This window comes from Nothobranchius furzeri, chromosome 6 (assembly GCF_043380555.1).
Source record: "Nothobranchius furzeri strain GRZ-AD chromosome 6, NfurGRZ-RIMD1, whole genome shotgun sequence".
NCBI lineage: Eukaryota > Metazoa > Chordata > Actinopteri > Cyprinodontiformes > Nothobranchiidae > Nothobranchius > Nothobranchius furzeri.
In genome coordinates, this window is record NC_091746.1 from 39,619,838 (window position 1) to 39,647,063 (window position 27,226).

Below are 27,226 nucleotides of genomic sequence, written 5' to 3' on the forward strand. Positions count from 1 at the left end.
GAAGAGAAACAAAGCAAACACATTTTTTTTAACTTCATTTGTCACCGTAAAATTGAGCTGCACATTAATTCAAACTAGCTGGTCCATATTTCTCCAATCCTATATATTTAGGTTAAGACCATAAGCAGGATTAACAAGGTACAACAAATTAGTAATATTAAACAATGTCACACCACTTTGTTATTAGTATATCTGGCACTATACGTGCATTTAATAATGTTTGTAAAATAATTTACAGGACAACCCATCAGTAGGCTATATAAGACTATCCTCCACATTAGCTTTCCAGTGACATAATGTTGATATAGCTACCATAAACGATGCGAAAAAATAAAATTACTACTAGTTGCTACATTTGGTAAGTAAGTACATTTTATTTGTATAACACTCATCACAGACTCATTTATACTATTTATGTTTTTTATAAAAACACAAATTAGGGAGAAATTTGAATTGAGAAGTTTAAAACATGTTTACATTGTTTGGGAAAACTGTGTGTGTATCTGTATGTGTGTATCCCTCTCTCTCCTCCCCCCTGATCAGTCCGTCACGTCATGTGGTCTATCACGCATCTCTACACTTCCTCAAACTTTTAGCCTGGTGTTTCGGCCTGTTCTGGTTCCAGTTCGCCTCCTTCTCCCTTTGAGCAGGAAACGAAACTTAGCTTCAGTCGAACTGCAGCCAGGTTTTTTAGAAGCAGCCGGCCCGGAATGGAGCCGCGACGGCGGAGGCTCCAGATGTCAGGACCGACGAGAGGAGCCGGCGCGGCCGCAGCAGCAGCGCTGATCCTCGCACTGCTGCTCACCTGCAGCGTCAGGTGTGCGGAGAGCTCTAAACCGAGCAACGTTATCCTGATTCTGGTGGACGACCAGGACGTTGAGCTGGGGGGGATGGTGAGTGGATTCAAACCAAACCCATGATTAGTCAGGTGTATTGATTCTTGAGGACTCGTGACTGCTGGTGGCATGATCACAGACAGTTGTGTTTACAGTTTAACTAGTGGGCAGAGGGTAAAGTCCCACCTTATTATGTGCCTTATTATGTAATCAAAGATGGTATTGATTTAAATTCTAGTGTGTATGATCAGAATAAAGTGCCTTGAAGCATTAAATTATTAGTTATCATAAAACATTTTTATTCTTTGATGTGCCCAGTAATTTATTAGGTGACAGTGTGTTAGCATCATTATCCACTATAAGTCATAAAATGCTGCTATACCTGAAAGCTTCAGTCAGATAAATTATTTCAAATTAAAGTATTGTTCTAATTTAGAGGCTATGTCAACCACCCTTGGAATAAACATGTATTTTTGGATGTGAGTCATAAGCCAACAGTGTATTTTGCTGTTGTTCTGCTGTCTTTATATGTGCGCTGACTTTTCAAAATAAAACATAAGACTTATGTTAGTTCAGCCGCTGGAACAGGAGGATGTTAGTCATTATCTAGAAGGCATGACAAAAATGTAGAAAGTGACTAAATAAGTTAAAAGCAACCGTTCTAGATGATTAGGTTGTTTTCATGATTGTTAGAAGATGAAATCAAAACTGAAAATGAATTTATTGTAGTGTATTGTGTGAAGTAATGTTACACCTTTTTGATTTTATAGCTTTTATTTATTTATTTTTTGCTTGTTAACATGAAGCAATGCACATATCTGTCTTTTCTTGTTTTATTTCTGCAGACACCGATGAAAAAAACCAAACAATTGATAGGAGAGGCAGGAGCAACATTTGTGAACGCTGTAAGTGTTTTTACTCTGCGGTTGGAAGTAATTTCTACTTTTAGGCTGACATCTGTTTTTCCACCCAACAGGAAAACATGAAAACTTTAATTTAACTTCAAACCATTAAAATCGTTTTAACGTTTCAGTTTAAAATGTGCTTTCATAAGTTTTAAATCAGCTTTATTTATCATGTCATAATAATCAATCACACGTTTTACCTGGGGCAGATTATTTTAACTTCAATGATTCATTATACATGCTCACATATTACACATCGTTACACACGATGTAACCCGTGACCTGTGCTCAACTTTGCTGTCACACTGATCTTCCATCAACATCTTTTCTCATTCCTGTATGTCCTCATTTTTTTACTTCCTGCAGTTTACGGTCACGCCGCTGTGCTGCCCCAGCAGGAGCAGCATTCTGTCGGGTCGTTACCCCCACAACCACCAGGTGAGAAACAACTCTCTAACTGGGAACTGCTCGAGTCCACTGTGGCAGAAGGGCCCAGAGGCTGAGGCTTTCCCAGTCTTCCTCAGCAAGAAGAAATACCAGACGTTCTTCAGTGGGAAGTACCTGAACCAGGTCTGTAAGCCTTTGGGCCACATAGTGATTTATATTTTTATTTAGTGGACTCTCAAAGTCATCTGAGACCAGTTTCACCGAGATTCTGAGTGCAGTCAGTTAGGATTAAAGTCTATAGCGATGAATGACAGATGCGCAGTGACCTCATTACGTCAAACCAGCAACATAAAATTGCCTGAAAATGGTTTATGACATTAAAATAATAAAATAAATGTTTCCTACCTTTCCCTATTCTGGAAAACTTGAAGGTTTGGAATAAAGGTGTAAAATAAATATTCACTAATAACTGATTTGTGTCCTGACAGCAAAAATAGGTAACTGTTAAATCTGAAAAAATTGAACTGATACAGAAAAAACGAGCTAAACCAAAATCCCATGTTAAAGCTGACTTTAATTTCATAGCAGGAAGTATTTACTTGTAGATGTAGAATAATTTATACAGCGCATGTCAAGATAAAAATCAGGAGGGACTTCACAAGAACAAAAAAATAATAAGAAAAAAATGTTTTTAAATTATATTGCAATAAAAAATTGGAAAAAAGGATAAAAAAATAAAGAATAAGTTAAGATAATTACAGGATCCTAAGAAAGATGGAATTGGCAGAAACAGTGAGGAATAATCAAGCCTACTGGTTGTGCAGCACCAGGCTAAAGACCAAAAGGTGACAGATAATCTGCTGCTGTGGCCCCCAGACTCTGGACCTCTCTCCCCCTGAGCCTGAGATCAGTGGACTCAGTGGTCTCCTTTTAAAAAGCAGCAGAAAACTCACTTGTTCAAGCTAGCTTTAGCATTACCTTCATCACCCTCTCCTTGTTCTGCTCTTTCTACCAACTCCGCCTTTCCTGGGATCCACTGATTTCCCTCTTTCCCTTACAATTTTCAATCACATTTTTTTCTGTTGTTTTAACCATATTTTTCTCTGTTTTTAAATCTTTTTTATATTTAGATTTTTTTTCTTGTGAAGCGCCTTGTGATTTTTATGTTGAGAGGCGCTATATAAAGATTATTTTCTGTCTTTCTCTTTGTTAACAGAAGGTCACATAAAACCAGCCTGAACAGATGAGTTTTCAACAGCTTTTTGTATGTATCTAGAGAAAGTAACTAAATTGCCCTGAAAATGAGATAAAGTTGTAGTGCTGAATCACTGGGAGAGAGACAGAGTGAGGGAAAGTACTTCACTCCATTTATAAAGTAATGGTTTCATGGTTATTTTAGTTTAACAAAAGAGGATGTGTGCAGTCCATCAGATGTCAGCTGACGTGTAGACATCAAGAAACTCAAAGGTCTTTACCCTCTCAGCCTCCTCTGGTTGTTGGCAAAAAGAAGAGTCCTCTGTAGGCTATGGTTTGCTGAAATATGAGAAGAGTCTGTTTGCTTTTGTGATGTTTATGTTCACATTATTGTGGGAGAACCAGGCTGTTAAGGACGGGATATCCCCCTTGTCATCAGGTCTACACTGGTGCTACTGGTGATGAGGTGTAAATAGAGCTCCGGGAGTTGACGTCACTTCTCCCGGCATGCAACAGTTCAAATCGAAACGGCGCCATATTGGCAGGCAGAAGCCGGCAGCTGGACTATTTGTTATTGTCAGAAAACTCAATCAAACGGGAAATATGGTAGATTCGTGTTGTGCCCCAGGATGCAGAACAGACGCGGACGACATAAGGAATGAGCCATCTACAGGATTCCCCAAGATCCGGAGCGCCGCAAACGTTGGATCATTGTAATAAAACACACTAGTGACCGGGCGAAAATGAAGCTGTGGGATCCCGGGAGTAAAGGTTTTCACTTATGCAGCGACCGCTTCATATCAGGTACTTAAACCAACGTTTCCTCAACTGTATATGGTATTTATTTTAAATGCTTTTATTACGATTCTTAGTGGGCTTCCTAAACTTATTTTGACGTGGCTTTTTCTGTCTTATTACTCATAGCAGCAAGTAAACATCACGTAAAACGTTGCCTTGTGAGTTCTGCGTGCTGCCGTTTCCGTGTTTTATGATCACAGCAATTAACCGGCTAAGCTGTATTTAATTTTTAAGCAATGGTTGATCAATTGTCAGATCACACATAAAAAGCACTTTGGATTGCTATTATCTGTCTCACCGAGACTACTTACGTGTAAATCTGTTATTTGTCCGTCCATCCATCCATTTTCATCCGCGTATCCGGAGTTGGGTTGCGGGGGCAGTAGCGTGACTTCCCTCTCCCCAGCCGCCGGAGCCAGCTTCTCCGGGTAAATCCCAAGGGGTTCCCCGGTCAGGTCCGGTGTTGTGCCGGTAAGAAGTCTGCTCTGACAGCTTCTGGCGTTTTTAAAAAGTATCCCAGGGGCACGGTAAGGGTCGGAGATGTTTAGTCTATTTAATTTCTGACTATATAAAACGATTTCTTCTGTTTTAAAGTGTGAAGTAAACTCCGACGAAGTAAAATCCAAGCGGATCCCGTTCATGTTCATGGTGATGTAACCCAGAAGCTAGAACCTTAATGAGGTATTAACTAATTGGCTTACTAATATGATCCATCCTCAATTTAGATAAAATATAAAATATAAATTAAGGAAATTAACAATACTAATTAATAGATATCTAATTAACTAATAGATAATTTCATAATGAATTATTGGAAGGGTGAATAACTAAAATAACGAGTTTAATATTAAACATCGGTTAAAACAAGAATCTTGAACATCCCTAACAGAAACAGAAGAGGAAAGCTGTATACTATTGGTCCAGGTGGGAATCTGAAATTTCATTGGCTGAGAGAAATAAGTCCCGCCTCCGCGAAATAAAACCGTGCGACGCAGCTGAGCGAGAGGAGAGACAAACGGCTGTGCAGCACGCAGATACAGAAAGCAAAGACTGAGCGGTTAGAGAGAGAGAGAGAGAGAAAAAAACAACGGTCGAGGCCGTGAAGAACCCTGATTTGGGTGCCGCATAGATAGAGGGAGAGGCGGACTTGACTCCTTCTAATAAGAGCTAGGAACTTGGAACCAACGCGATTTGTGTGGAGACGACAGAGTGAACCAATCCTCTGTAGGAGGGAACCGTTGGAGCGCGTTGGCTGGGTTTTTTTTTTTCCTTGGGTTTGATCCCGACTCCTATGATCACTCACTTGGAACGAGAACTGGATTTCTTCCTGACGAGGGAGATGGCGAGCCTTAACCACTGAACGAACCAGGACATCTCAAGTAACTGAAGAGCAGACTGCTCTCTTCTGTGAACAATCTCAACGGTGCGGTAGGAAAAAATCGCACCACCGGACTCTGACTTTCACCCCAAGCGTGGGGATTTGACTTGACGCCGGCTGACTTGTGACTCATATGATCAAATCTCATACCGAGCATTTTACTATTGTCGATTGTTTTCATCTGTTTTTATGTGTTATCTTTATGTGTTATATTTCCCATTATTATTAAAATTTAGTATATAAACCGTTTCATGCTATACCCGTGACTCCAGTCATTCTTAAACAACCTCCAATTCTCCCCGAACCTAATTATTGGCCCATTTGTTTATTTTTTCTTTTAATTATCTTATTGTATCCTGTAATCCGGTTACATAAAACTTGGCGAGCCAGCCAGGAGAATTGTAGAGTTGTTACCTTAGCTAACCATTGACTGACATCATAAGAGTGCCTGGAGGTCACAGTGGTTTGCCATTTTGGCATTATTGGTACTTTTGAGTGTTTTAAAATGGAAGTTGTGAAAACAGAAAAGGTCAAAGTTTCAAATGCTGTTTTAATCAGTGGGTTAACTGATACAGACCTTGATAACGAAGTCTTTGGGTTTATGGAAGGATTCGGACCAGTTAACAGGCGCATTAAGTTACCAAACTGTGATCAGATTATTGTGGAGTTTCAACATGAAGCCACTGTTAAGGAATTAAAGAAACAATGTTTACCCTATGACAAACCTTGTACTAGGAACCCAGATGTTTTCTTCCATATTCAAGACCTAGCCAGCGCGTACAGTCTAGAAACTAGCACATCTGCCACTGATGCCTATCTGTCAGAGCTCAGGGACATAGCTGCGCGTAGCAATCAATCATTTAAAGACCTTCTAATGGAGGAACTGGCAAAAATTGGGGAATCTATAGGAAGGGATACCCATGCATCTGAACCAGTCACTGAACCAGAGCCAATGCTCCATAGTGACCAAGTTACATATTCCCTGCCTTTAACACCAGAAGTTAACTATATGAACAACTCAAAGGACAATTGTCCACCTACAGAGACTGGAAAACAAAACCCTTGCATTCCACCAAATCTTTTAAACACACCTGAGGTTCAGCGAGTTATTGTGGAACACATTGTTAAAAGCAGTGAGGTTATCCCTCCGCCTACTTCACAATACAGACTAAAACCGTTCTCAGGGCGAGTTCCACACCCTTCTTTTGAAACTGACTATGATACTTGGCGTAGTAGTGTAGTGTTATGCATAAATGATCCTTCACTCACCAAGTCCCAAATTGTACGAAGAATCGTGGAGAGTCTGTCAGCCCCAGCAGCGAGCATCGTTAAAGCTCTTAGTCCAAAATCCGACCCGGAAACGTACCTTGAACATCTCGATTCAGCTTACGCAGCTGTCGAAGACGGCGACGAGCTCTTTGCTCGCTTCTTAAACACAAACCAGGACAGTGGTGAAAAACCTTCCGATTACTTTCAGAGGTTATACACCTTGTTAAACCTAGTTATTCAGAGGAATGGAATTTCCTCCAGTGACGCCGACCAGCAGCTGCTCAAGCAGTTTTGCAGAGGCTGTTGGGACAGCTCGCTGATTTCAAACCTGCAACTCGAACAAAAGAAAGACAACCCGCCTCATTTTACAGCACTTCTCCTCAAACTGCGCACTGAAGAAGACAAACAGGCTACTAAAGCAGCACGCATGAAACAACACTTAGGGGCACAACGAACTAGAGTGTATTCAAATGTGCAAACAACATGCTCTCAGAGTAAAAACACTTGTGAACTGGAAATAGATGATAACTGTGATGACTTACGCAAACAAATCGCTGAGCTCAGGAGCCAAATTGCACAGCTTAAGGTTAACAACACAGATAAAAAGGCAAAGAAAACTCAAAAAGAGTCAAAACCCCGTGTGGGGACTAAAATTCCAGATGAGCCCAAACAGATTCAGCAGATAACAGCAGTGGTGCCCAGACCAAAGCCTGGATACTGTTTTAAGTGCGGAGAAGATGGGCACATAGCTTCTAGCTGTAGCAACGAGCCAAATCCAGCACTAGTTGCAACTAAAAGACTTGCTCTTAGACAGAAGCAGCGCGAGTGGGAGATGTCAAAGCCAATTGCTCAGTCTCCTCCTTTAAACCGGTAGAAGCTCCTATCGTGGGACAGATAGGTGCTAAAGTAGAACCAAGTCCCTCTAAGGAAAGGACAGAGAGACTTTTTTGCAAGCCAGTTCATGCTCATTCAGTGCCAAAACTTCCCAAAAGATTAGTGGGTGGGCGATGCACAGCTACAGTCTCAGTTAACAGTGTTGAATGTAATTGTTTACTGGATTCAGGGTCCCAGGTAACCACCATTGCCAATTCTTTTTACCAAGAACACTTACCTGACCTCTCAATTAAACCCATCAGTAATCTGTTAGAAGTCGAGGGCGCAAACGGTCAAGCAGTTCCTTATTTAGGATACATAGAGATAAGTGTCACATTTCCAAAAGAGCTCGATCAGTCTGGACTTGAGTTACCTACCCTTGCGTTAGTGGTTCCGGATATAAGCTCAAACTCTGATACACCACTACTCATTGGCACAAACACACTCGATCCTTTGTATGAGCAATTGTCTGCCAATAACTTACCTGATTCCAAGGCACTCTCTTATGGGTACCAACACGTGCTAAAAGCCTTAGCAGTCAGAAAAAAACAAAGCAAAGATGGACGAGTTGGTGTGGTGAAGCTTCGAGGGAGAACCCAAGAAGTTCTCCCTGCAAATAAAAAACTGTTACTAGAAGGGTTTATGCAACCCAGCCAAAACAAGCATGAGCCTTATGCACTCATTGAACAACCCACCAATGGTTCTCTACCAGGGGGTATAATTGTAGACTGTTGCCTCATTTCCTTACCTTCACATGGTCCATACAAAGTACCTGTTGTACTAAGAAACGAAACTAACCATGACATCACATTACCCACTAACTGTGTGATCGCTGAGTTAGTTAAAGCCGATCGTGTTATGCCATATCCAGAACCTGACAAAAGTGATCAGAAAGTACTTGCGGCGTGTAGTTCGCAGCAACAGACTTCACCTTCAAACCCTCCTCTCAGTTTTGACTTCGGTACTTCGCCCTTGTCCGAAGAATGGAAAGGGAGGATCACCAACAAACTTAACACTTACTCCGATGTGTTTTCGCACCACGATCTTGATTTTGGTCATACACAACAGATAAGACATCACATCAACTTAAAAGACGAGACCCCATTCAAACAGAAATCTCGGCCGATCCATCCACATGATTATGAAGCCGTGAGAAAACATTTGGAAGCCCTCTTGGAAACCGGTATAATAAGAGAGTCGGAGTCTCCATTTGCCTCACCAATAGTGGTAGTTCGGAAAAAGAATGGTGAGGTACGTCTATGTATAGACTATAGAAAGCTTAATCTGCAAACCATTCGCGACGCATATGCCCTGCCTAACTTGGAGGAGTCCTTTTCTGCTCTCGCTGGATCACAGTGGTTTTCTGTGATGGACCTCAAGTCAGGTTACTATCAAATAGAGATGTGTGAAAAGGATAAACCTAAAACTGCTTTTGTTTGCCCGTTTGGGTTTTATGAATTTAACCGTATGCCACAAGGAATAACAAATGCTCCAAGCACTTTCCAACGGGTTATGGAAAAGTGTATGAAGGACATTAATCTGAAGGAAGTGTTAGTTTTCCTAGACGACTTGATCGTCTTTTCCAACTCCTTGGAAGAACACGAAACCAGACTTTCTCACGTTCTTGAACGGCTTAGAGAATACGGACTCAAGCTATCACCAGATAAGTGTCGTTTTTTCCAGACATCTGTGCGTTATCTTGGACATATAGTATCTCGAGATGGCATAAAAACCGATCCAGATAAGGTGGAAGCACTCAAAACATGGCCGAAGCCTCAGACTTTGAAGGAACTCCAATCTTTCTTAGGATTTACCGGTTATTACCGACGCTTCGTTAAAGATTACTCAAATATTGTCAAGCCACTAACATCTCTCACGGCTGGTTATCCACCCAAACGGAAAAACTTTAAAACACCACCATGTAGATCAAAGTACTTGAACCCCAAAGAACCCTTTGGGAATCGTTGGAGCCAAGACTGTGAGAAGTCCTTTCAAACTATTATTGAAAAACTTACCACTTCGCCAGTTCTTGGCTACGCTGACGCAAAACTCCCATATCTAGTACACACAGATGCTAGTACGACCGGACTCGGTGCAGCGCTATACCAAGTGCAAAACGGTGTCACACAGGTAATCGCTTATGCAAGTCGCGGTTTAAGCTCTAGTGAAACTAGGTACCCTGCGCACAAGTTGGAGTTTCTAGCCTTAAAGTGGGCCATAACAGATAAGTTTCATGACTATTTGTATGGGAACACATTCACTGTCATTACTGATAATAATCCGTTAACTTACCTCTTAACAACGGCAAAACTCGATGCAACGAGCTATCGTTGGCTAGCTGCGTTGTCCACCTATAATTTTGACATCAGATACCGTGCAGGTACACAGAACATTGACGCGGATGGCCTGTCTAGGAGGCTGCATGATAAACCTGAAGACAACTCAAAATTCACTGAGGAATGCCAACGACTAGATGAGTTCCGATCTCATCTTTTATCCTCTGTCAAAGAAGTCGAGCTTCAACTTCAAGCCGAAGCAGTGAAGGCAACATGCCAAAAGCACATGGTCTTGGATGAGACTGATTCTCCTTGTGGTTTAGTTCAGTCACTTGCCATGTCTGCAGCGGCCATTCCAGACCTATTCCAGTTGGAAGACAATAGTGACAGTTTCTTTGCTGTGCCCAAGTATAACCATGCTGACCTTGTCTCCTTGCAGAGGAAAGATCCAACCATTGGCCGAGTCATTCAGCTGCTTATGACTGACAATAAACCGCCAACTGATACTATTGCAGAACCCCCGGTGGTTCTTAACCTTTTGAGAGAGTGGAAACGGTTTGAGTTTCAAAATGATTTACTGTACCGGAGACGCCAATTAGGACCAGAGACATCATTGCAGTTAGTCTTGCCTGATTCATTACGTTCAACAGTCATGCAAAGCCTACATGATGATATGGGGCATCTTGGGGTTGAACGTACGACAGATCTCATTCGGTCCCGTTTTTACTGGCCAAGAATGGCTAGTGATATCGAAATCAAAGTTAAAACTTGCGAAAGATGTATCCGTCGGAAGGCCCTCCCTGACAAAGCTGCTCCAATGGTGAGTATTACCACCACCAGACCTATGGAGTTAGTTTGCATGGATTTTCTCTCCATAGAACCAGACAGTAAGAACACTAAAGATGTCTTAGTGATTACAGACCATTTTACAAAGTATGCAGTGTCCATCCCAACCAAAGATCAGAAAGCCACCACCGTCGCGAAGAACCTGTGGGAACATTTTTTAGTCCACTACGGGTTTCCTGAGCGTCTTCATAGTGATCAGGGACGGGATTTCGAATCACGTACAATCAAGGAACTTTGTTCTTTACTTGGTATCCGTAAAGTCAGAACGAGCCCTTATCACCCTCGTGGCAACCCCGTTGAACGGTACAATCGTACATTACTCAGCATGTTGGGAACTTTACAAGCCACTGAGAAACATCACTGGCGCGATTTTGTAAAACCACTTACTCACTCGTACAATTGTACAAAAAATGACGTGACGGGATACTCTCCCTACGAGCTAATGTTCGGTAGGCAGCCTCGGTTGCCTATAGATATTGCCTTTGGGTTACCGCATTTGAACAAGCCCTCTATAACTCATTCTCAGTATGTTAAAGAACTGAAGAGTCATCTGGAACAGAGTTATGACATGGTCATAAAAAACTCTCAAAAAACAGCGAGGAAGAACAAAGAACGGTTCGACAGAAACATTCGTGAGTCCACACTAGGTGTGGGAGATCGTGTTTTAGTCCGAAATCTTCGCTTAAGAGAAAAGCATAAATTAGCAGACAAATGGGAGCAAACAGTGTATATAGTTCTCAAACAGATGGAAAACTTGCCAGTATACACTGTAAAACCAGAGAACGGAGAAGGACCCAACAGAACACTCCACAGAGATCTTTTACTGCCTTGTGGTTTTCTCTCTTCATTAGAAAATGAAACAGAACGTGTTACGAAACCTAGCAGACCTCATACAAGACAGAGTTCAGCCTTAGAACATGACCCAGATGAGCCACTTGACGAAGAGGTAGATGAGTTTTATTACTCTGATCTTCCACAAGTGCTAAACCGACCATCCTATCAAATAGCGGTCACCTTGCCAAATAGGGAACTCATAGCAGATTCAGGACCGGTAAATAATATTCAACAACAAAACACACTATCCTTACACACAGGGGATCGCAAGGAACCAACCTTAGCTGGTAATGAAAATGCTGAATTGTCCTTACTTGACAAAGGCATCAACACCGAAACATTCTTACCTGACAGAATGAGTGAAACTGCGACATTCTTACCTGAAAGAGTGAAAGAAGCAGCAACATACTTACCTGAAAAAACGAAAAAAAACGAAGTATACTTACCTGACGTAGAAACGGGGGATGAAACTAACACAAACCTACCTCAATTGGATGGTGTCCTAAAGTCGCAGCAACGTGATGTAAGTTTTGAACCCATCATACACGATCAGACACATACATCTGAAAAGACCAAAGTCTTAGAGAATAGCTCATCAGCTCTGTCGGAAACAGAGAGCTCACTTCGTCCTGTCTCAGTTGAGAATCAAACCGAAACGGATGAGCATGATACTGTGCAACCAGAGATGTATGTCAGGAGATCTGAACGAAGTAGTCAGCCTCCTCAAAGACTAACTTACTCTCAATTGGGCAATCCACTAGTGACCGTAGTTAGGTCCCTTTTCCAAGGACTTAATAAAGCTTTTATTGACTCTCTTACTCAAGAAGTTGTGTACCCCGTAGAAACAATGCACAGGGACGTGCATGATATTTAATGGGGGAGGATGTAACCCAGAAGCTAGAACCTTAATGAGGTATTAACTAATTGGCTTACTAATATGATCCATCCTCAATTTAGATAAAATATAAAATATAAATTAAGGAAATTAACAATACTAATTAATAGATATCTAATTAACTAATAGATAATTTCATAATGAATTATTGGAAGGGTGAATAACTAAAATAACGAGTTTAATATTAAACATCGGTTAAAACAAGAATCTTGAACATCCCTAACAGAAACAGAAGAGGAAAGCTGTATACTATTGGTCCAGGTGGGAATCTGAAATTTCATTGGCTGAGAGAAATAAGTCCCGCCTCCGCGAAATAAAACCGTGCGACGCAGCTGAGCGAGAGGAGAGACAAACGGCTGTGCAGCACGCAGATACAGAAAGCAAAGACTGAGCGGTTAGAGAGAGAGAGAGAGAGAAAAAAACAACGGTCGAGGCCGTGAAGAACCCTGATTTGGGTGCCGCATAGATAGAGGGAGAGGCGGACTTGACTCCTTCTAATAAGAGCTAGGAACTTGGAACCAACGCGATTTGTGTGGAGACGACAGAGTGAACCAATCCTCTGTAGGAGGGAACCGTTGGAGCGCGTTGGCTGGGTTTTTTTTTTTCCTTGGGTTTGATCCCGACTCCTATGATCACTCACTTGGAACGAGAACTGGATTTCTTCCTGACGAGGGAGATGGCGAGCCTTAACCACTGAACGAACCAGGACATCTCAAGTAACTGAAGAGCAGACTGCTCTCTTCTGTGAACAATCTCAACGGTGCGGTAGGAAAAAATCGCACCACCGGACTCTGACTTTCACCCCAAGCGTGGGGATTTGACTTGACGCCGGCTGACTTGTGACTCATATGATCAAATCTCATACCGAGCATTTTACTATTGTCGATTGTTTTCATCTGTTTTTATGTGTTATCTTTATGTGTTATATTTCCCATTATTATTAAAATTTAGTATATAAACCGTTTCATGCTATACCCGTGACTCCAGTCATTCTTAAACAACCTCCAATTCTCCCCGAACCTAATTATTGGCCCATTTGTTTATTTTTTCTTTTAATTATCTTATTGTATCCTGTAATCCGGTTACAGTTACATCCGCGTTTGTTTACCTTTTTTCCATGCCAAAATGGCGTCTACTAACTGAGAGTCACGTGGGGTCCGGAGCTCTATAGGTGCAGTCAGGGATGAAGGGGGAATAGGGAAGGGGGCTGGGCACACATCCCTGTGGTGTGCCCATTTTCAAGATGAGAGTTTTTGAGGTCTGGTCTCTAATCTGAACAAAAGGTTGCACTGTTCCTGAATGATCAGGAGTGACTGTTTCAAAAAGCATTATTCTGCTGACGTAGGTGTTCCTTGTGCAGGTGTGTGTGGAGAGCAGTGATTACTGAATCTTCTCTTTGCTTGGTAAACAGATTGATTGAGAGAGAATTGGTCAAAATCTCAAGGTTTTCTCTGCATTAATGCATTTGTCATACAAGCATAAATGAGCTTTTCCCAGAAGCTGGGATTTGGACTTTTCAGTGAGAACAGTTTTGCAACTTGTTTTTATTTGTGATCTGAAGCATACAGCGTTCATTTCCTCTTTACAATAAATATACAAAACACAGAGTTTCTTGGACTATACTCCACTCTTTTGCTTTGCTGGCCCATTCCAGATGTGTCAAAGCCAACAGAAATCAAGGTTTATGGGATTATTTATTGATAAACTTCATTAGTAGCTCTCGTCCAAACTCTTATAAAGAATGCGCTAAACACCTTAAATATTTTTGGCTGATGCTGATTCAAGTTAAAGATAGGATTTAGTGTCTTTGTTTTGCAGATTTTGTGTTTGTGAATGCTGTTTTATTTTATTTAACATTGAACAAAAACAATTGAATGCTGACCATTTTAATTCACCAGTCAACACATAGCAGATATTAATTAACTGAAAAAATACTTGTTAGTATTTGTTGCTTTAGACTTATTCTAAAACAATCTTTTATATCACGCCTCTCAAGATAAAAATCATGAGGAACTTCACACAAAAAAAAATTAAATATAAAGAAGATATTTTTTTAATTATTAAAAAATATGTTTAAAATGAGAAAAAAAGGTTGTAGTTAAAATGTAAGGAAAGGGAGAGAGAAAATGAATAGGAAAGAGGGAAATCAGTGGATCCCAGGAAAGGCGGAAAGGGTGGTGATGAAGTTTCAGCTGCTTTTTGAAGGACACCTGTAAGTGGCTAAACTTTATCCACTAAAGTTAGCATGCTAACATGTAAAGATTACACCTGTTATACTTGCATCAATATGAGCCTTTAGCACTCTAAATACAGCCTCACACACGTGGCTACAGACTTATGATACAGTTTCTCTCAACAATTACGTCTCTCCAGTACGGTCAAAAAGCTGCGGGAGACGTGGATCATGTTCCACCCGGCTGGGATCAGTGGAATGCTTTGGTGAGTCCCATGAAAATTAGGTATTGTTTCTCCCCCCCCCCCCCCCCCCCCCCCTTACGTGTTTCAGTACCTTTGTCATCATGTGATTTGCAGGTGGGAAACTCCCAGTACTACAACTACACATTGTCAGTCAACGGGAAAGCAGAGAAGCACAGCGACACTTATGAGAAAGACTACCTGACGGACCTCATAGTGAGTCCTAATCACGTTGTTGCATCAGAACTTGTGACACTTGTGTAAGAATTTAAGGAGGAAACAACTCTTTGCCTCATAGCTGCGTGTCTCTCAGCTGCTACTGCAGAATTATGAAATGTTCTGTAAGTAAACCAGTTAGCCTTAAAGTAAATCGGCTGATGTACAGGCCACTAATGGTCTTTTACGGTTCAGTTTTGGCATTGTCATGTGATGTTTCGTGCTGCTGCATGTTTTAGTTGTCTGGTGATAATGTCAATTCAACCAGCCTAATCAGCTGTCATCTGATTTCTGCTCAACTTCTTGAAAGATGAACTTTGGCTGTAAATTCTTATGCTGAGTGACAACTGAACAGCAGCTATGCAGCCATTCCAGAGTTCACTCCCAAGTCTTAAAAAGTCCCTGAAAATTCAACAAATGCACCTTTGACAGGCATCTGGCAGCATGTATAAATAAGAAGTGCCCTTTCATGCTTTCATAAGTGTTTTACTTTGTAGATGTGGCCAGAAATTTTGTTCTCCCAGTCCCAGGGCGGACACTCTACCACTAGGCCAATGAGAAGGTGGCCAGTCATTCAATAAAAGGTCTCAAAATAAATAAAAAAAAAACAGCTTTTCTCTAGTTCAGACAGTTTAGTAACTCCTCTTTACACACGTACATTATTGTGTCCCCTTGGAATGTATCTTGAACTTAGAAATCTCCGAAGAATGTAAAAAACTCTGATCATAGATCTTTAAAACTGCGCTGAATAAGTTAAAAAGCTGAATGAGACAGAAATGGGTCTATTTAAACCCACAAAGACCTGTAGCTAATGATAAACTAGCTGCAGTTAAATGTACGACCAACCAGTTAACATGATAAATTAACTAAAACTGGCTACATTAAAAAAAAACTGTTGACTTATTTTGGTTTGATCATCGATCATCCTTACCAGATGCCCTGAGCCACCTGAACGGGCTCCTTTCAATGTGGAGGAGCAGCAGATCTACTCGGAGCCCCTCCCGGATGACCAAGCTTTTCACCCTATCTCTAAGGGAGAGCCCAGCCACCCTGCGGAGAAAACTCATTGCGGCCGCTTGTATCTGCAATCTCATTTCAGTCACTACCCAAAGCTCGTGACCACAGGTGAGGGTAGAAACATAGATTAACCAGCTCAGTGGCCTAGTGGTAGAGTGTCCACCCTGAGACTGGGAGATCAGGGTTCGATTCCTGGTCGGGTCATACCAAAGACTTTGAAAAAATGGGACCCAATGCCTCCCTGCTTGACACTCAGCATTAAGGGGTTGGATTGGGGGGTTAAACCACCAAATGGTTCCCGAGCGCGGCTGTGTCTGCAGCTCACCACTCCCCCAGGGGATGGGTCAAATGTGGAGAACAAATTTCGCACACACATCAGTGTGTGTGACAACTAATGGGACTTTAACTTTTTAACTTTAACTTTTTAACCGGTAAATCGAGGGCTTCGCCTTCTGGCTCAGCTCTCTCTTCACCACGACAGACCAGTACAACGTCTGCAGACGCAGCACCAATCCGCCTGTGTTCATCTATTTACCAGAGGGAAAAAAACTTAGGAATACTGAGAATGAGCAGCGTTCAATGGTGGAACTATTGGTGTTTGAAACTACGTTACTTCCGCATTCTGTTCTTTCTGTTGAAGCCTATGGGAGTGTTTGAACTCTGTCTCTCAAAGGCGCTTACTCAGCTGAGGAGTAAACCATGGATTAGGTTGACCTTTAACATGGATTTTGCAGAATGGAGCATGTCTATTTACAATCTGATTAAAACCATCATATAGTCCATGCCTGACCCGTCAAAGCCTCATAAGTCATGAAAAAAAAAACATTGTTCACAGAAATGTTTAGGATCTCATTTAACATTGTGAAAATTGCTTGTGACCAGTATATATTTGTGCTCCTTCCTCTTCCTGGTGCTTGTTTTATTTAATAATGACCTTTCTAATGGCTTTAACATCTGGTAACAGTGTTAATTATTGAACTTGCTCTCCTATCCAGCTGAATTGGTCTCTAACCTTCCTGGATGAGCGGAGCCCTCAGCACCCTTTCTTCATGATGCTGGCTCCTCCTGCTCCCCACTCCCCATGGACAGCAGCTCCTCAGTACCAGCAGGAGTTCAACAATGTTCAAGCCCCTCGAGACGGTAGCTTTGATAAACCAGGGAAGGTGTGTCACCGATTGTTGTGTTTGTGACAACTGTTTGTTTTTAAAGCTTATTTCCAATCAGTTTTTGTTTTGTTTAATTTCAGGACAAACACTGGCTGCTGCGTCAGCCAACCAACCCCATGCCCAATAGCTCCATTGTCTACCTGGATAATGCTTTCAGGAGAAGGTACAAGGTTTTATGATTTTGTGCAAAAGGATGGAATGAAATGCAGGAATTATTCTGATCACTTCCAGTTGACCTCAGGTGATTAAAGGAGAAACGTGTAAGATATTTTCAGTGAAATATCTTAAAACAGTCTGTCTCAATCATGATTGAAGGAAGAATTGAAACTGATTTCATTCTCAGCCAGCTGGGTGGTTGTCAGCTTTTCTCTTTTCAAAAAAAGCTAAAGCCTAGTTTGTTCTTCTGCATGGCTACGGAGACACGCAAAACCATCCGTCCTTGCGAGGGCTACAGCAGGCTCGCAAGGATGGGTGGAGTCGAGCCCAGTTTTCTAAACATATGTCGAACAAGACATAGAATGCAAGCTGGTCAGGATGCTGCTTTCATCAACAGCACCGCCATTGCCGAAGCCGAAGATATCTAGCGTCAGACACAGCTTGAAGAACACCTTGCAGAAAAACTCTAAAAATATGAACATTTTTTTCACCCGAGACTGAAGGAGTACAAAAATATGCAGCAGGCGTTTTATTTGTGGACGTAAATGACGGGAGGGACAAATGTGTCCATTTTAAAAAGTCACTTAAATACAAAAAGCACAATATAAACGCAACAGTAAATGCACTATCTTGGACCGGATACATGACAGAATACCACAGAACAGCGCAACACTCTCTGTTGTCCTGGCAGGGAATCGCTTTGCAACACTCCCCAGGAGACGGAGAAGCAAAACTTCTCTGTCAGTGGGTGTGCATCTCTCCCTTGCAGAAGATGCTGAAGCATAAACTAAGCCTAAAGGTAAATATAGTTACTGTTTACAATCGTGAGTTTGTGAAGTTGCAGAGTGTGTGCTGAGCTAACGCTGCAGCGCAGGCATTTGTGATTGGACACCATAAGGCAAAAAAGCTTCAGAGTTGTTTAATGAACCAAAGCCAGTAACAAGAGTGACCCAGGAGTTATTTCTTGTACACCTAAGAAGCCACGTCATCTTTTTGTTTACACCAATATCGGGTAAAGAAGGCTAGAGGCTAACTTTGAGCTAACAATGTATTACAGGCAAATGGTAGGCTCATAAAATATCTCAAGCTTTAAATTACTAACAACTCAAGATTACATTGAAGTGTATGTTTAAAGTGAGTAATGAATCAGTTGGGGTGTTTTACTTATATTAAAGGTGTGGTTGACTGAAAATTTTTTAATTATTATTAGGCCCGAGCAGCGAAAGCGCTGCGAAGGCCTATTGTCTCTGCTCTGTTTATTTTTCTTCCGCCCAGTAAATTGGCTTTTTGGAGGCCTTAACATACCCGAAAACTCGGGAATTTTTGCACACTTGTCGGGTGTGGTGTAAAATTTTGTATTTTAAAGGTCCCGAAAAAAATCACAATAAAACTAGCTCCACAGCGCCCCCTCGAATGTGAAAAATACCCCTCTTCCTTAAAGTTTAGTTTATCGTACAGTTATGAAATTTTGTACACTTGTAGTACTCAACAGTCTGCACAGAAAAGCCTCTTGCAGCCATGGTCAACATCAAACAGGAAGTCGGCCATTTTGGTTTGAAGTGGTGATTTTGGCCCCGTTTTAGCCATTTCTAGGGTCTGCTTCTGATTGATTTACTCGATCATTTTTCGCACTATCGACTCGAAAGTTGTGGGAAATTGCTCAGAAGGGATGGGCATCAAATAGAAAAAAATAAAACTGACTTTTCATTATGCTGAGGGGGCGTGGCCAGGCCTCGAATTTCGACCACTCGCCAAAAAATATAAATGGTTATAACTTCATACTCGAATAGAGTAGAGTTACAAAAATTTCTGTGGTCATTCAACATCCCGCCACAAACTAAATTGAATGGTCGGATGATGACATCACACAAGCCCTGCCTCCTCAAGACCAAAAAGGTCAAGTTTTACTGTCATAAGTCCCAAATCGCCCCATTTCACTTAATCACCTCACATTTGTAGCTGGTAACTCACGACAAGTGGGTGTTTTTTGGCGTCACTTTATGGGAGTTTTCAAAAGAGGGTGGGGCTGTGGCGGCATGGCAAAGTCAGGTGTACCGCCGTGGCCATACTTTTGCCTCCCATTTTGTCATTTCTAAAGATATCACCACGAACTTCTGGTGAGTGATCCTAGTCCAATCCCCCAAAAAATCTAATGTGAAAATCCGGTGGGCATGGCCTATTTTCTTAAATAGCGCCCACTAGGACCATTAAAATTGTCAGCCTCAAGCCATGCTTTGACTGAGGAACTTACGAAATTTGGTACACTCTCAGGACCTACGAAAAAGTCTCTTGGAGCCAAGCGCAAAGTCGCACAGGAGGTCAGCCATTTTGGTCCAAGTACTCAATTTAGTGGTTTTTGCACAAGTTGTTTGGAGAATGATGCCCCGTCGCCCTTTTCACCGATGACCTTCAAACTTCTGCTGTATACTCTTAAGCTATGGGGAAAAAATTCAACTGTCGGATTTTTCAAAAGTTTTAAGCTAAGCCTCAAACTTTGACCTGTTGCCACACCACTCTTTTTTTCACAGCTCCCTATTGGACTCCTTTCACCCAATCACCAGCATTCTCTGGCAAATTGTAGTAGACAAGTTGAGGTCACTTGGCCTCCAGTACTGGCAGGTTTCGAAAAAAGGCGGGGCTTTGGGAGCATGGCGAAATTCGCCATCACGCCATGGAAATACGTTTGCATCTCATTTCCTCAGTTATTGCGATATTGCTACAAATTATCTGGTGAGTGATCCTAGTCTGACCACCAATAGAAATGGACAAGATAGGTTTGTGGGCGTGGCCTATTTTCTGAAATAGCGCCCCGTAGGACCATTAAAACTGTTAGCCCCAAGCCATGCTTTGACTGAGGATTACGAAATTTGGTACACTAATGTAGTGTCTCAGGACCTACAAAAAAAGTCTCTTGGAGCCAAGCGCAAAGTTGCACAGGAGGTCAGCCATTTTGATCGAAGTACTCGATTTAGTGGTTTTCGCACACGTAATTTGGAGAGTGATGCCTCGCCGCCCTTTTCACCGATCACCTTCAAACTTCTGCTACTTACTCTTAAGACATAGGGGAAAAAATTGAACCATCGGATTTTTCAAAAGTTGAAAGGTGTGGGCGTGGCTAAGCCTCAAACTTTGACCTTTCGCCATTACATTACTTGACGTAATAACTCCCATGTGCTTGATCAGATCCATATCAAACTTTGTCTGTGTGATCACTGACTACATCTCAAGACAATGACAATGTGGACAGCTGACATCACCTAAGCCCCACCCCTGACAACAGGAAATCAATTGTTTTATGGGGAAATGCCCATATTTGTCCCCTCTAATTTAGTCAACATGACGCTAAGGTCATGCACTGTATTCATGATGTTGTAATGACCATTCAGTTCTGATAGCTTTCCAGAAATGGAGGGGCTTTGATGCCATGGCAAATTCTGGCATGACGCGTGACCTTACGTTTGACTGTAACTTCCGCAAACAGCCTCCGATCTGCACGAGACTCAACATGGCTATCAACAATTATGCTCTTTAGTCAATGAGGCACAAACGGTTGGTGAACGTTGTATAATATCACCACAGCGCTCCCTACATACCTTTAAAACTGTAATAACTCGTACAGACAATGTTACAACTGCACCAAACTTGATATATGTCATCACACAAAGGCACCCAACACAATCCTGTGGTCATTGGTTGAAATCGCTTTATCCCCTGACAAATATTAGGCTCTGAATAACACGTGCATGATGCAATTCACACCAAACTGTTGTCAACCTACAAACTGCTTCTCGGAATATTTCCTAAATTTGGGACAGTGCCCCCTAGATACAATAAAACCTTTGTAACTTCTGCAACAAAGCTCCAAACTGTATCAAACATGGTGGGAGTCATCACACAACTGCAATCAACACGTGTATGTGCTCACTCAATCAAATCACTTTAACTCCACCCACTTACAGCCCTTTGGCTCTAGATGACCCATGCAACGTTTGATTGATGTCAAATTAACAGAAAACCATCATTGATGACCAAAGATGACCTCTATGGGATTTAGTTGTAAATGGTCACAGCGCCCCCTAGATGGGTTCAAACTTCATCAACTTCTAAAGACAAGGTCAGAATGGCATTATACTTGGCTTGTGTCATCACGTGACTGCACCAAACACATTGATGTAGTTGTTGGTTCAAATCCCTTTAACTCCGCCCCCTTTCAGCTCTTTGGCTCTAGAAAGCACACACAACGTATGATTGATGCCAAACTACTACAAAACTATCTTTGACTGCCTGAGAGAACCTCAATGGGATTTTTATGTAATTGGTCACAGCGCTTCCTAGATAAGATTAAGAGTTAATTACTTTCTAATACAAGGTCAGAATGGCATTAAACTTGGCTTGTGTCATCACGTGACTGCACCAAACGCATTGATGTGGTTGTTGGTTCAAACCCCTGTAGCTCCACCCCCTTTAATGTGTAGTTGATATATTGAAAAATGCTTATTTGTTTGGCCTCTTCTTTAGATCTAAACTAATTATTTATCTAAATAAAGTTATATACACTTTATATGAGGACAGAGGAGTGTCTTTGCAGTATTTGAGGCTCTTTTCAGTAATAATGTCTTAATACTGTTACTTTCATGTATTTTGATTATTGTTTATAGTATTTATCAGTAATGATTTTATACAGTCCCATATTTAATTACCCTGTTCTCAAGCTTCTCCTGCTTTATAAACAATCAAATATGAAATATGTTAGTCTGCAGGACAACAACATGATGTGCCCAGTAAAGTTAGTTTAAGTTTAGTTTTTTGGGAGCAGAAAGTAGAATTTGTGTTGTTTAAATGAGTCAAATACTATGAGTTTTATTTGCCTGGGACTCTTATTGCAGGAGTTTTAGACATAGTTATATCAAGACACTGCCAAGATGATGGTGGTAGTCAAAGTGGTTAAACCAGTTAGAATATTTTAGCTGATCTATCATGTTAACATGCACTCTTAACCTACAGTTACACCAGCATTCAGTCACAAGTAAAACTTATAAAACCCCTCATTTTAAGGACTACAGCAGCCTAAAAACTTAGCTGACTCAGCAATACCTGCTATTTAGCAAACAGGCTGGATATCCTTCATCACATTGACATTCATGCCTCAAATAGTCTCTGTTTTCACACAATAATAAAAGTAATAAACTCAATGTAGAAAAATATCTGAATTGTTTTATTGAAGTTTGTATGTGATTAGCTGATGCTCAGAGAACTTTTTACGTTTTAAAAACAACCTGTTCTGCTTTCCCACGGAATCATCCAGAACCATTCCGGCATCCTGTGACAGTAAATTCTGATCCATCCTGCAGGTGGCAGACGCTGCTGTCAGTGGACAACATGGTGGAGAAGCTGGTGAAAAAGCTGGACAGCATCAAAGAGCTGGACAACACCTACCTCATCTACTCCTCAGACAACGGCTACCACACAGGTCGGCTCTGTTCCAAACTTTGGATCTTTTCATGCCTAGTTTCTGTGATTGTCAAGGGTACCCCCAAGGGGTGGCCATAGCCACCCTTAAAAAATTGCTGCGCCCCCAAGGAAAAGCCAGTGTAAATAAATCATATTAATGTTCAGTCAAACCATACATTGATCTTGTTTATTCAAGACATAAATATAAAACAAAAAAAATACAATTAATGTGTAAAGAAATAATCAGAATAAAAAAAAAAACATGTTTCTGCTGCTCACCATTAAAAAAAAGTTTTTATCTCCATAGTTTAAATTAAATTAGGGATAACATTTTAAATAACTGAAATGTATACTTCTGAAATGTTTGTGTTTGTAAAATTTAAGTTAAATGTTTTGGATACGTACTGCTATTTTAATCAAAATGAATAAAAGCGCAATGCAGTACATTGCCACAGGCTAAATTCTCCCAGAGTTACCACAAGGACCAATTTGGTGTGCCACCCCAAAAATGTCTTTGGCCCCATCTGGCCACCCCAATCAACATTTTCTGGAGGCGCCCCTGGTGATTGTTGTCTGAATTTTCATCATTTTGTGTTTGGTTCTCTTTATTTCGGTTACAAGTCTGTTTTTTGTTACTATTTTGGCCCTTCTTGTGCTTTAGCAGCTGTCTTCTGTTCAGAAGAAGTTGACAAAGTAAATTAAAAGCTCAAACCCAGTTTTGTTGCATGTTTAGACTTAAAACTTTAAGTCTTACATTTTCTGCTGCTCTGTATGAAACCAGTTAGGAGCCTCTTCTGTCTGCATCTAAATCCACCGATAAATAAATAAATAATAAACAAATCCACCGTTTTTCTGTCTCAGGTCAGTTCTCGCTGCCCATCGATAAGAGGCAGCTATACGAGTTTGATATCAGGATCCCGCTCCTGGTCCGAGGTCCGGGCATCAAACCAAACCAGACTCTGAAGGTCAGGACAATCAGAAATGTATCACTTACTGTTATGAGACATTGCCATATGCGCTTTTGTTTGTTTTTGACCCTCTCAGGCTCCGGTACTGAACATTGATCTCGCTCCCACTATATTGGACATATCTGGAGTCAACCTATCAACCGTTAAAATGGACGGGGAGTCTTTCCTCTATCAGATGGTCAGCTACTGCTCTACATGGTCACGTTTTCGTACACATTGCAGTTGTTTTTATGATGAATCTAACCTAAAGTTTCCATTTAGGCTCCGTCTCTGAGAAACGGCACAGCAAGACCATTTTTCCTGGTAGAATATACTGGAGAGGGAAGTCCAGTGTCAGACCCTTCTTGCCCTAAACTAGGCTCCGGAGTGTCGGTAAGCAAAAAACTAACACACTGTCATGGATTTTACCAATATGTTTATCAATAACCCATTTCCTATAGTGAAGAGAGAAGGAGACAATGAGCAGACAAGTCAAACAGTTATAACTGTGGCAAAATGCCCCGAACATCTGTTCACAGACTTTATTTATAGAGAGGAAGATAAGAAAGGAGTGACAGGGTATCCGCGGGTCCTTAAAAAGTCTTAAAAAGTCTTAAATTTGCTTTTCCAAATTTAAGGCCTTAAAAATCCTTAAAAATGTCAAATAATCCTTAAATACAGTTTTCCAAAGGTCTTAAATGACCAAAGATCCAATAAACAAGATTCTTTTATTTCTATGAAAATTTAGTTAGTGTTCAGCATTTTTTGTGAATGATATTAGCGTAAGCGGAACCGTACACATTCAGTTGGTTGTGAAAGGGGGCCATTTTTAGATGAGCACATTAGCTAGTGGGAGCTTGCGCCATGGGGAAGTGCAAATTTAATGGTAACTGGATGGCTAATCAGGCAATAGCTGGAAATTATAGCCTAAATTTAATTTGAAAAAATAGCTTAAATGTGGTCAAAGTGGCCTTAAAAAAGGCCTTAAAAAGTCTTAAATTTGGCTCCCTTAAAGCTGCAGATACCCTGGAGTGAGGTCATTGTGTGAGAGAGGGAGTCAGTGTGTGTATGAATACAAGAATTTGTGTGTGTGTGTGTGTGTGTGTGTGTGTGTGTGTGTGTGTGTGTGTGTGTGTGTGTGTGTGTGTGTGTGTGTGTGAGCATGCAGAGAGGCATAGAGCAATACATATTACATCCAGTTGGTTGAGTCCATGATCAAGAATTAATAAACATAAATTTTTCCCATAACACACACCCTTAGAGAATTATTAAATGAATGGGTGAGGAAGTTTGAGGAGTTTTATTTTTTAAATATGGTCAAAACACTTAAAACCATACATTTTTTTTATCGCCATATAAAAATTCTCAGGTAAACATCTGTAAAAGTTATTGTCTTTGACCATAACTATGCATTCCTGCAAGCATGGCAACGAGGCGTGTTACCATTCAAACACAGATGAGATTCAAGAACCAGCTGAGAACTTTCCAGAAATGGGTCATTGGTGCAGATTACCATCACGAGTCTGTGGGGGTAATTCTCATGTCCTATGTGGGTCTGGGCTGTGGGGGCAGCCGGAAAGTCCAGACCGTCTGCTCCTCAGCCACCTCCACAAGGTCCTTCATGGTTCAGTGAAGAATGGACTCAGAAGGTGAACAGTAGTTGTCCTTTGAAATGTACTCTCCTTTTTTGTTTTGGAAAATAATTCCATGCAAAGAAGCTTGATGAAAACTTCCTTTTCAGCATTGTCTTCGGAACAAAGTCTCTGCTTCTCCTTCTAGTTCTAGCCCATGTAATTTCCCCATGTTCGTGAGATATTAGTGGAAATAAAGACGTGTGAGGTGTTAGAACTCAAAATTCTGCCCATCTTTTTTTTTATCTTGTTGAACAACTCAAATATCCCACAGCTGTCACTTATAAAAGTTTCTCAACACGCTGTATCAGATCATAAGCAGCAGCTCAGGAGGTAGAGCAGGTTGTCCAGTAATCAGAGGGTTGCAGGTTCAATCCCGGCTCCCACCACAGAATTCTGCTGTTGTGTCTTTGGGCAAGACACTTAACCCACCTTGCCTGCTGGTGGTGGTCGGGGGACCGGTGGCTCCTGTGCTTGGAAAGCCTCGCCTCTGTCCGGCAGGGTGTGAATGTGTGTGAATAGTACACTAAAGTGTAAAGTGCTTTGGAGTCCTCTGACTCAGAAAGACGCGATACAAGCAGGATCATTTATCATTCATCAAAAAAATAAGTGTGAAAAAGGGTTATTTTATTCTAAGTCCTAAAAAACAAATTTGTAAATTGGTAGAGTTTTCCATGACTTCGCTTGTAACTAACTATAAACAGCTTTATTTTGGGGTTTGTATTTCCATTCCAGGAATGTTTTCCAGACTGTGTGTGTGAGGATGCCTACAACAACACGTACGCCTGCGTCAGGTCTTTGGACGGCAGCCATAACCTGCAGTACTGCGAGTTTGCAGACAGCGAGGTACAGCAGCTTAGTTAGCCTTACATGCAAGAACTTCTTTTGATGAAAGTGTGACACGTTTCTGTGGTTTCTGTCTCCTCAGTCGTTTGTAGAGATGTACAACTTAACAACAGACCCGCATCAACTGCAGAACATCGTAAAGACAGTGGATCCGTCAGTCCTGCAGCTGATGAACCAGCGGCTCATAAAGCTTCAGTCCTGCATTGCTGACAGTTGTCATGACTACAAAATGAGAAACAACCAATGAGTCCTCTTGTCGTGGACTGCGCCTTGCTCAGAGGCTTGATATCTGAACACTAACTTCCACTTTACAGACATTTAGACTCGTTTCAGGAGTGAAAACCAACAGATAAGTCATGGCTGAGTTCCACTTAGCTGTACGGCTTGCAGACTCCTGCTGAACGTTGGAACATTAAGAAACGTCTTAATTTAGACGTTTATATGAAAAATTAGAACCTCTTTAGTGTTTGTGCAGCACCATTACAACTGCAGCTACTAGTTAGCTTAGCCTAATGACTGAAAGCAGTTAGCTTTGGCTTGTGGAGGTCCAAGTGTCTACGTCCTCTCTGACCTGTGTGTATTCATCTAATCTTTCCATAAGAAGCACACGTTAAAATCCATGCTGTGCCATTTTTTACATAAACTGCAACATAAACGAGGTTGTAGGCATCAGAAGACCGTCTGATGGTTTGATACAAAGCTCAAAGAAATTCAAAGATCTGACGGTACTATCACTGATTCATTTCTGTCTAAATCAACTTGTTACATTTTACAAACGGCTCCAGCTCCGTGTTCAGATGTCTGATTATTAGTTTAACTCTGCAGCACTTCCAGCTAAAGAAGACGCCCGTGTTCAGAGACATTCCCGCTTCAGTGGTCTGCTCCACCTC

General features: G+C 41.3%; 1 protein-coding gene across 1 annotated transcript; it reads left to right on the forward strand.

The window, feature by feature from the left end:
• Positions 1–556: 556 nt before the first annotated feature.
• gnsb (glucosamine (N-acetyl)-6-sulfatase (Sanfilippo disease IIID), b) lies at positions 557–27,064 on the forward strand. The gene is made up of 13 exons (XM_015975348.3): positions 557–893; positions 1,682–1,741; positions 2,108–2,311; positions 14,865–14,930; positions 15,024–15,122; positions 17,135–17,302; positions 17,386–17,468; positions 22,813–22,931; positions 23,774–23,877; positions 23,957–24,058; positions 24,142–24,252; positions 26,226–26,336; positions 26,419–27,064. The coding sequence occupies exons 1-13, from the start codon at positions 711–713 to the stop codon at positions 26,581–26,583; spliced, it is 1,575 nt and encodes a 524-aa protein (XP_015830834.3). The 5' UTR covers positions 557–710; the 3' UTR covers positions 26,584–27,064.
• Positions 27,065–27,226: the final 162 nt, after the last annotated feature.